This window comes from Alligator sinensis, unplaced genomic scaffold (genome assembly GCF_000455745.1).
Source record: "Alligator sinensis unplaced genomic scaffold, ASM45574v1 scaffold1197_1, whole genome shotgun sequence".
NCBI classification, from domain to species: Eukaryota; Metazoa; Chordata; order Crocodylia; family Alligatoridae; genus Alligator; species Alligator sinensis.
The window spans coordinates 276483-287617 of record NW_005842652.1 but is presented as its reverse complement, the minus strand read 5'-3'; the positions used below and the strand labels follow the sequence as shown (position 1 = coordinate 287617).

General features: G+C 43.1%; 1 protein-coding gene across 2 annotated transcripts in view; it reads left to right on the top strand.

The window, feature by feature from the left end:
- The window catches only part of HINT1 (histidine triad nucleotide binding protein 1), an 8319-nt gene extending 884 nt beyond the window's left edge, over positions 1 to 7435 (top strand). The window contains exons 2-4 of one of the 2 annotated variants that reach the window (XM_025215569.1): positions 4174 to 4278; positions 6784 to 6852; positions 7124 to 7435. In XM_025215569.1, coding sequence (XP_025071354.1) covers positions 4174 to 4278; positions 6784 to 6852; positions 7124 to 7288 — 339 coding nt within the window. In that variant the 3' untranslated portion in view covers positions 7289 to 7435. The remainder of the gene's footprint in view (positions 1 to 4173; positions 4279 to 6783; positions 6853 to 7123) is intronic. The other variant, XM_006033671.3, reaches the window with a different exon arrangement.
- The last annotated feature ends 3700 nt before the right edge of the window (positions 7436 to 11135 follow it).

Here is an 11135-nt window from a genome sequence, read left to right as displayed (position 1 = left end):
CCCAGAGCATCTTAATGTATCAGCATCCCCACACTTAAAAATGGTGGCAGGGTCAGCTTAACTAAAGATACTTCAACTCGCTCAAAAGTGGCTTGGGGAGGCGGCTGCACAAAATGCTGGAGTGTGGTATTTACCACTCTCCAGCAAACTCGATTAATCAAGTCTACTCCAACGTGCTATAATTATAGCACATCGAAGCAGCCTCACTGAATGTGTATAGGCACCTTCAGATCCCAAGAGATTCAGTTTCTCCTTAATCCAGCCGAAGAGTCGAGTTCTTAACATGGTGCAGCACTGCAGGCTCCTGAATATTCAGTTCCTCGGCTTTGAAACTGACCAGTCAAACTGTTGAGATTATTTTTTCTGGGAGCTAAAAGAGCTTTGTTTGTGAAAGTAGGCCCCACTTTAAATGTAGGGCAGGGAAATAGTAGATTGTTATGACCTGCATAGCTACTGGCAATTCCATAGCATGGAAAACTAATGGGCCAAGATGGCAAACATGAAAATGGCTGGAATGCTTTCTGCCACAATCCTTGTGCTGCTGCTTTCTGTCCAGAAAGGGCGTGTGTAATTCCCTTTATTGAAAAAAGTCTTCAGGCACTTTTGCTTTAACTGTAGTTAACTACAGAGATTATGTTTCTGTAGTGAGTACAGTAAAGTCAGGTCTGCTTCTCAGTTTGCCAGGAGTCGGTAATAAATAACCTCCTATGAGAAATTGGAAACTGGATTCCTCTGAACCTAAAGCCCTTCTGGAAGATTAATCTGCCATGTAATGGTAGTCTCTTAATACTGTAAGGGGTGGGGGATAGGAAGCCCATTCTCTGTCTTTAGAAATCTAAAATTGCCTCTTTACCATTTAAAGATCTGGTAGGGTATTCATGTTGGCTAATTCACTTTGACTACCAGGTATTTCTCTCTCTCGTTAGTAAATTTTATAAGCTCACAGCATCAAACTGGATTTACCAAATATATGACTGGCTTATTTTAAAATTCATGTGTATGTTGTTATATGGGTGCATTAGCAGAACAGGTAGGAGATTTTTGGGGAACAGATTTAAGCCTCAGACTTATACTGACAAGATTAAGATTTAAATTGAGTTTGATAACTTGGGAAAATAACCTGAAATACATAGGATGCATTTTTCAGTAAGCACAGCTATGAAGTCCTGTACTTGGGAAGACATGATCAAATGCACAAATACAAAATGGGAAATGTTTGGCTAGGCTCCAGCACTGCAGACCAGACCTGGAGGGTACGTTGGACCTCGAACTGGAAGTAATTCAGCAGCCCGATTATTATTGCGTAAAAGCTAATGGCCTAGTGCATAGTGTTAACAGGAGTATTTAATGCAAGTCATGGGAAGTAATGCTTCTGCTCTCTTGGCCCATGAAACCATGTGATCCAGCCCATGGTTCTCAAACTGACTCTGCACACTACATTTTGGTTGGAGGAGGGGTGTGGGTTTGGTGCTGATCTGGATTGGGCCGTGTGGGAACTAGTGCACAGAACTGGTCTAACAGGCTGCAAAATTCAATGTGTTCCCTGTGCCTCCTGCAGCATGTACGGCGGGTCCAGCCCACATGCAGCATGCATCTTGTGCTTCAGGTGGCACATGGGCTGGACCAGGTGCTGCAAGCACTGCATGGGAAACTGGCATGGGGCATGCCCTGGAGGCTGCTCCCTGGTAGATTGGCCCTACGTGCTGGCTTCAGTATGGTCTGATCCAGGCCAGCCCCAGAACCAGTACTGGGGGGAGGGGGGGTGTGTGAATTGCAGCTCCTATGCTGGCCCCCTGTGCAGAGTGAGCCCTGGAGTGGGATGGGCACTTGCTGCATGCAGCACAGGGGGCTAGCTTAGGTTGTGTGCTGCATGCTGAGAGCCACTGGACCAGGCCTGGGTGCTGGCTCCCAGGGTGCCCTAGTTCAGCCTGCAGACCAGCTGGCCAGTCAGCAATATAGAGCCTTCAGCCGTGCAAGATTGACACCCCTGGTCTAGATGACTTGATTTGAGGAAAGATTTATAAGTACTGGGATTATTTAGGCCAGATAAGAGATACTTGACATTAATATGGAAAGGATTCCTACTCCCCTGCCAAAAAAAAAAAAAAAAAAGCAATCAGTTGTTCTGTGACTGCAGCAGGCAGGCTGAGAAGTAATGTTCATATTTTGAAGCAAGAAAGACTTGCAGGGGGTTAACAGTGTTTTGCCACCACCTGCCATAGCTTGTGACCCATCCCTGCCCTGGCCTTCTCCCCAAGGACTGCACCCCTGAAACCTACCTGGCGATCCAGTTTCTGCAAAGGGGATGGATAGAAAAGGGCCAGTGCTAGGACCGTGGGAAAGCTGGCCATACTGCACCAGCGAATACACTGAATGTGGCAACCAATAAGATCCTGGATTTTGCCACTGTTGTGGCTAGAGCCTACTGCTGATTCCCTGAGCTGCTGCAGGTTGGATCCAGTCCTGTCCTGAGCCAAATCTGACCCATAGGCCATAGGTTGCCAACCCCTGACTTAGTTAGGCTGGTATGAGGAACAGTTGTCTGTGTGTAGTTAAGTACTGTATTTGATTATTTGGAGAAAGTATAGCATTTTCATCATTGGATGTATAAGTGCAGGATAGGCAGCCTTTGTCTCGGATCGTTGTGACGTAGGGTATGTACAAATATACACTTGGAAGAGTTTGTGAAAGGGAGTGTGTAGCATCTGTCATGCTCATTCCATTGTCCCCCATGGATCTGATCCTGTTGCCCAAGGGGTGTGTGGCCCTTGGCCACTTAGAATTTGGAGAGCTCTGAAGTAAGAGAATCAAAGGTATCTGGTTGTGGTGCTAGCCACACTCCCATTAATGCCCTTGTGCACAAATACTGGTATGTCTAACCCCTGCTGGCCTTCTAGGCTTGGGGCAGAACTGGGTCTTGGACTTGTATATTTTCCCTCCTGCTAGGAACAGTTATAAAACTGGGATTAAAGAAAGGTCAAGGAAGGTGTAAAATTCTTTCCCAAGTAATTTTTATGCAGGTGACTTGCTCTAAATCCCTTATTTTGTGTCTAACAAGTAACCAGGGGTCTTCAGTTTAGCACAAGGAGAATTTTAAATAGATCTGGTAGGTAAAAGATGTTCATCTGTTCAGTCTTGTCTTCCCCAAGGTATTACATAATTAACCAGTGACAGTCATCACTATATAACATTGTTACTATCCAGAGCCTAGCGGAAATTAATACTGTATTTACTTGAATCTGAGTTGACCCTGAATTTTAGTACTCTTCCCCTTCCCCCCCCTTGCAATAATTAGATTCTATATATGGACAATTTTATAGATTTATTATTTCTTTCCAGGTAAAGAATCCTAATTATTGGAGGGTTGTCTTGAATTTGTGCCCTCCCCCCCATGAAGCAGGGAAAGCAGTGGTGAGGGGGTGGTCAGGTGGCCCCCTTGCCATCTGCCCTTCCCCACTTCTCCCTGCAGCCTTGCTGCCCCCTTTGCAACTTGCACCCCCCATACTTCCCTCCAGTCTTGGTCTGCTCCAGGCCCCTTCCTTCCCTTCTCCCCATACCAATAGGGCTTGTAAACAAACTTTGAACAGGGTATGCCATAAACCCAATATAGAGTCTTGTACTTCTAAAGTGTCTGGCATATCTAGTGACGGAGGTAGGATCCTGGTCAAGGGTCTAATGTAGAATTGGCAATATGCAAGACACAGGTGATATTTTTATTTTCAATCTTTCAGTGACCAGTCTGTCATTTGGCCCATCTCTGTTATACTAATGAGCTTTCAAAAAGTGTGTGGGGCAATAGAATATTGTAGTGAAACAAGCTGCATTGCTTGTTGAAAGCACATGGCTAACACAATTGGGCATCATGCATGTGTGAAAACAGGATGTCACAGGTAAATTCTGTAGAAATAACTAGATGCCTGTAGAAATAACTAAAATATTTGCTATATGGCCATTTTGTATTCTTAGTACTAAAGCTTTCATATTACTGACCATAGTATAAGGGATAAATAATTCAGTCAGATTTTCAGAAGTAAAGCTGGCTGTTGTACATAGAGAGATGGCAATTTCAGTTCACGCTTATCAGAGGAGTTGGATAGTAACGGTATGTTCAAGCTGTTCAGAGAAAGATAAGTTTTATATATGGAATTAATGCTTTTCTGACTTTTTCTCTAGTGCATTGCATTTCATGATATTTCACCTCAAGCTCCAGTACACTTCCTAGTAGTTCCTAAGAAGCCAATTGTCCAGTTATCTGAAGCACAAGATTCAGATGAATCTGTAAGTATTATGAATTCTGTCTAAAACTTTGAGTGGTTCAAAATCTATCAGAATAATGCAAAAACTATTGCATCATTAAGGCAAGGATGTTAGCTGGCTGGTATGCCACGTGCTCTGGTTTTGCCTTGCTTCTTACAGATTGCTGCTTTGCACCTAGATTCCATTCACACATTATTCCACATCACCAAAAACACATGAGAAAGGAAAGGAATATATAGGTTTTGCATAGGAGTCAGATGAAACTACTGTAGGAAACCCTATCAGAACTTGTTTCATGGTAGCCCATTATAGGCCATATACAGATGTTCTGTTTCTATTGGAATAATTGCTACTCTTCTATTAGAAATCAGCAGCATACAAATGTTCTAGCTTTTTCTTTCAGAGCAAAAATGGTAGTTCCAGGAGAAAAATAACCTGACTACAACAAGATGAAAAACAATCCCACGAGAGGTTCTCCCAGGAGAATGAATGTCTGCACGCTTGCCTAATTCTTCCTGGGGACCAGGAGTGGAGCTGCTGGAGAAAGGGGTGACCCCAGTCTTCAAAAGGCATGGGAACCTGTCTGGAGAAGGCATAGGGCAGTACTCCTGCCTCTCCCATAGACAGGGAGGGGAGGAGCAACCACCAGCTGCTCCCAACCTGCTTTTTGCTCCAGAGGATGCAAAGTGAGAAGTGAGAGAGAGAGGTGGTCCTGCTGTTCCCACAGTTCTGCTTCCTGAGACTGGAAGCAGAGCCGAGTAGCAGCTGCTCACCACTCCACAGGCTATGGTCTTCATTGTTGTTTGCTTTGTTGTTCCCTGCCTCTTTCCCCAAACTAGACACCGCCTTGCTTGAGGAAGGGGCTGGGGGCTTTGCTTCATTGCTCCCCTTCCCGCAGAAATTTCCACCAGTAGAAATGATCATCTGTTTGTGGCCGTAATAGTATAAAGTAAACAGAATTTCGAAGTGTGAAAGAAGGGACTTGCCTTTTTATTTGAGATTTACCATGTTTTTGAAACAAAGACCATAAATAGGGGTGCACCGACAGAGATTTTGGAGGCTGATACAAATAGCCGATTTTTAAGGAAGCAAATTGGCCAATACCAATCCGATTTCCAGTACAGCTGTGTGCAGCTGGTAAGTGTTGTGCTGGATGGGGAGGGAAGGGGCAGGTCTGCCCAGCTGGGGTGGGGTGCAGGATGGAGCCGCAGCGCATGGAGGGTGGGGGCAGCTCCTGCCACTGCACGCACCCTGGAGGGCACTGTATGTCCCCCAGATCTGCATGGGGTAGCTGTGGGCTGGAGCCAGGGCTGCACTGAGCTCTTCGTGGCGGGGGCTACGGAGGGGGCTGCAGCTGGGGCTGCAGGCGTGTGGCGGCAGCACTGGGAGCGGGGCTACATGGGGCGGCTACGGTAAAATTTGGGGTGGCTGCAACCCCCTTCATAGCCCCCTCCCCGAGCCCAGCCCCTGCCAAGAAGAGCCTGGTGCAACCCCAGCTACAACCCATCTCATGCAGATCTGGGGGGGCACATGTTTTCCCCCCCCCACGGGCTACCAGGGTGCGTGCAGCAGCAAGTGCCGCCCCCCCTCCAATGAGCCATGGCTCTGTCCTGCACCCTGCTTCACCCCAGCTGGGCAGCTCCTGCCCCTGCCCTCTCTCCCTCACCGCTGGAGGCATTGATCTGCTCCTCCCATGTCCCTTCCCTTTCCCCTCACCATCCAGAACAATGGACTTAACAGCTGGGCTGTGATCCTCCCTGCCTGCCTGCTGCATTGCAGCTGTGTGCATGCAGCGGTATTTATCGGCTGCATGAAGCTGATTTCTGATGCAGCCAACTTTCTTTATATTGGTACCAATCTGATATCGGACTGATGCATCAGTGCATCTCTAACCATAAACTTGTTCAGGTTTTCATGGAAGTAATGTATTTTAGTCTTGGGTAGGGATCAACTCTTAGAATGTTTTTCTAGAATACGAGTATATTGATTAACTTAAGGCTGTTGTTTAAAGAACCCTGAGGAATACAGTGAGGTTTTAAAACGCATACACAAACAAGCCCTGGTTGTTTTTCTAATAATATTTTTCAAACTGTTCGGTGCTCTCTGTATTTTGGGACTGGAGGAAAAAGAAATGAATAAGTGTTTCAGTAGTGAGAGAAACAAAGTACAAAAATACAAAATGACTTTTGTTGTCTTTTATTCTTTATCCCTTTCTGTCTCCATACACTACAGACAGCTGTAAGTTGCTTCATTATTTCAGGCACTGTGGTCCCAAGCCTACAATGATCTGGGGATATTGTTCTGTTAGGAGGGAACTCTTTCCACCCTCTCCCCTGCCCTTAATCTTGCTATGGATAGACTGCCTACTTTCTGATTTTTAGGTTTAGTGTCCTTTTTTAGGTTTTAGGTTTAGTGTCCATTTTGGATAGCCTTTGCTACATCTGAAATACTGGTGAAATACAAATAACAAAACCAATACAAAATACTATACAGTTGAAAATGCATGCCTTTTGTTTTGAAATGTAGACTCGGGCCTTACTAGCGTTTCAGGCTTGGTATGTCTGCAGATTCGGTCTAAACCTGCATCTGTACAAGTTAAGTTAAATTGTTTTACTCTTTCTCTCTCACTGGTAATAAGTAGTTGAAATAGTGTCCTTAATCATGAGAGCTGCTCAGCATCTTCAGCTTCTACCAACCAAAACTGTGTGGTTTATAAGTCCTCGTTGAAAACCTGATTTACAGCCTTGCATGCAATCTTTCATAGTAAATTTTAATATGTTATTTAGATGTCTTTTATACTGGTTACTGATTAACTATTCTTTAGACTGCTAATTTGACTCTGCCCTCTCTTTTAAAATCTTTTCAGCTTCTCGGGCATTTAATGATTGTTGGCAAGAAGTGTGCTGCTGATTTGGGCCTGACCAAGGGATTCCGAATGGTTGTGAATGAAGGGCCAGAGGGTGGGCAGTCTGTCTATCATGTTCATCTCCACGTTCTTGGTGGACGTCAGTTGGGCTGGCCTCCTGGCTAAGAATTGGATGGAAAGAAAATCACCGCTCCATGTAGACTTGCCACACAACCCAGGAACCCAGCCACTGTTAACATGTTCTTTTTTTGTGGGTGGCAATAAAATCTATGAACAGTATTCTCATAATAAAGACCTAGCATCACCCCTGTATCTCATTTTCTTGATATTTTAAACTATTGACATTGGTGTCTTTTCTGACTAAGCATGTGGAATTACTTAAATTTCAGTCATTAGCATGCGGCCCTATTGGTAGTGGTTTGTATAAGATGGGGCTGTAAGAAAAAAAAAACCCTTGTTTTAGTAAATCTAGTCTTGAATTTTGCGTCAAGGTAACTTGAGTTTTCCAAACACTCAGAGATATAAGTACATAGGAAACATTGTACTAAACACTGACACAAACCTTTATGATGTGTACGAGGTAAGGAAACTGGGGATTCCAAGGTCTTGTGGTACGTGCATAGTCTTGTTTTTAAAGACCTTTTTTAGGTGTGCCATATGCTGCTAACCTCCCTGCATAGGGGGTTGTGTTTGATATCTGTTTTGCTAACTTTCCTGGTGGAAAAAGAATGAAACAAAGCAAAATGGCAAAATAAAGTTTAAGCTCTGGACCATATTTTTGATGGATGATGGCTAAAGTTGGGTATGCCTGTGTGTTTTTGGAGGAAGTGAAAGCTTCAGTAGAAAAATGTCAGCTTTTTTTCTTTATGAAGTGCCTTAGGCATTAATTCTGTTCTTAGCAATTACTTGGTAAATTGAGCAGCATGTATTATAAGTATATACTTTTGAACAGGAATGTTGTCAGGAAAGTTGTTGTATGCTTCTATGAATAATGACTCCATTTATATTACATTTCAGAGTACTACTTATGTATTCATTAAAGCTTTCAGAATAGCTCTAAGATGAAGATCTTTTTGATAAGTTAGGCAAGGGCCTTCAAAAGTGTATCCAGACACACAAGGGTAAAAATGAAATCATTCTACTAATGTTAAACCATGAGATATTAAGGGTTGTAATATTCTTCAGTGAGCATGGGTAAGAAGCTGGCTGTGTGTGTCCCCATTGTCGGTTGACTGCATTTTTTTTTGACCCATCACAGATCATAACAATTTTACAAAGAAAACCCACCCCCTACATTATTTTTGTAGTTTGCTTGACAGAAATACAATTTTGTTCTTTGACACTTCTTAATGGAAAATTTGTGCTTTTTCTGTATAGTATTTGGCTTTTTTGCAATTTTTGACCAATATTTGACCAGCTAACTGACCAAACTTTATTTGACTGGTCAAATATCCAACCTATCCTTATGTTTCAAATCTTTACTGTTGCTCAGTAGGGTGCCTTGAGTACTGAAACAAACACAGCTTGTGTTAAATCTGTCTCTAATTTAGCTTCTGACATGCCCCACTAATTACCCTTTTTTATTTTGGTCTAGCTATTTGTTTGTCACAGACACTGGCATAAAAACTCTGACTGGTGTATGTAATACTTCAGCTGGTGTGCAGATTTGCCTGTTTCATAATAAGACAGCTGTCCAATTTTAAGCATGAATGTCTCTTGTCTCGTATCCAGTGCCAAACACTCACACTTTCCAAAGGTGGTGTTTTTAAACCAATTAAACATGATTTGAAAAAGGTGTTTGTATATTTGGGGGTACCTTAATCATAAAGCTTCCCTAGAGCAGTAGTTCTCAAACTCTTTTTTTTTTTTGCAGACCACTTGAAAACTGCTGAGGGTCTCGGTGGACCACTAATAAAAGAACTCCTTGTACCACTATAGTTAAACCATGCTGCCAAATGACAGGCTACACAAGCGCCTGGGTTTTCAGGTGTGTAGCTATGTTGCTAAAGCTTTGTAGCGTAGTCCTGGCCTGTGCCATAAATGGGAGGGGATTGGGAAGTACCACCCCCTTCCCATAATGGGCATGTGCAAATTGACGAGGACTACATTGAAGCTAACTGATATGTTCATATTAAATATGAATGGTTGGACTAATGTTCCATTTTGGCAGTTCCCTCCTGCTCTCACAAATTTCTTATTTATATCTTGTAGTCTTTCTGCTAGTCACACTCTGTACTTGCAAGTAATACAATTGCTTAATTGTTTGTGAAAGAAGAGATCCCAGCTGTGCTCTGCAATCACCATTTAACTTTTCATGTTACTATCTCTCAATTTCATTCAGAGCTATTGCTCCTGCTAGGACAATCATCCCATTTTTGGAGATTCAGCATAAATGGGTAGTGGCAGCAAGTGACAAGGGATCATTTAGCTAGAGAATGCTGCCAAGTTTTTTAAATCAACTCTAAATTCTTCCTCAAATGTCCTTTCTTTGTACTCTTTATCCTAACTGTGATAATCCCAGTTTCCTCAAATGAAGAGAGTGACTTCACAATGTCTCCTCATTCCTGTTTGGGTATGCACCTGCATCTTTGAATAAGGATGAAACACTAAGTGGAGAATGAAAGTTTATGCCAAAGCAAGCTGGTGTGGTTTTTTTGTTTTTTGTTTATTTTTTTGTTGGGGGGGGGGTGGTCTCTTTTTTAATTCCCCTTGTCCTGACCTGCATTTACAAAAGCATCAGTACTCCTCTGACGAAAGAAAGGAATGGAGGAAAAAATGCATGTTTTTTCACGACATGGTCATGTGACTACATCTTGTGGAAGCATACCAGAAGCAGCTTTTTGGGGTACTGAGCAGTGATAAGTAGCAGAGATTGTACAAGCCTACAATCAAGAGTCTTGTTAAGTTTGACTTAAGTCTGTACTGCTGCTATTGACGTCAGCTAGTTAGAGTAAAGCTAGCTCAAATGCCTCTGCCTGTGCTGCAACCTCACCTCTAATTGCCAAATAGATATATCCAGACCTCTGATACAGCTGGTTTTGCTGCTGAATTTTATCTGCTCTGAAATAAACCTGCTTTCCCTCTACCTTCCTATCTTTTTGCCTTCCTGTGCATTAAGTGACTCCTATGCCCATCTTTACGTTCTTCACTCGATTCTGAATCACAGTGATGAAGGTCCTGCTTAGATGTGTCCACATGACCTCTGGTTTGAGCCTAGGAGGAGTACCGCTGCCTTCTTGCTTTCTTTCACAAACACTTAATCTTGGAAACAAGGCAATGGAGTGGTTCTAGGCATGCATTTAACATGCACTGTTTCTTGATTTATTTTTGGGAGCTGGCATACTATGAGTAGGAGTGAATGGGCAAGGCTGTGCTTTACAGGTTCCCAGGCTTGGCCTGGAAGCAGTATAGACAGAACTAACTCAAGGCAGGACTGGTTGGTAAAAGCTGGCCTTTGCCTTACACATCTGACAATGCAAGATATAGATTGGATTGGAATGGAGGCAGCTGGAATTGGGTGGGATGCCTGGCTAGGTAGGGGTGAAACTGGCACTAGAAAAAACAAACAGTGGTTTGGTTCCATCTAGTATAAAAAAACCCTAGTGGAACTGTAAGTGACTTTTAGCCAACTTCTTTTGGCCTGTCTTTCTTGCATCTGCTAAACTCTTCTCATCTATGGCATTTTGTCACCTGCTCTATTCCTTTGCCTCTTTTACCCAAACTCTAGATAAGCAAATTCTATGCTCCCTTACTGTTAAGCAGTCAAGGGTCTACTAGAGTCTACATTGGTTGCTCCTTAGCTTTTCTTCTTTCCCCCTAGCTTGTGGGATCTATAAAGCAGATTAGGTGAAGAAGGGTTGTGGTACTCTACCAGAGACTATGATCTCATGGTATTAAACTGCAACTTCACTCGCAGAAAATTTGGAGGTTTAGCATGGTCGTTTTTTTTTTTTTTTTTTTTTTTTTTAAATTCCTCAGTCAGCAGTTCAGTAGTTTCAAATGTTGGCATTAG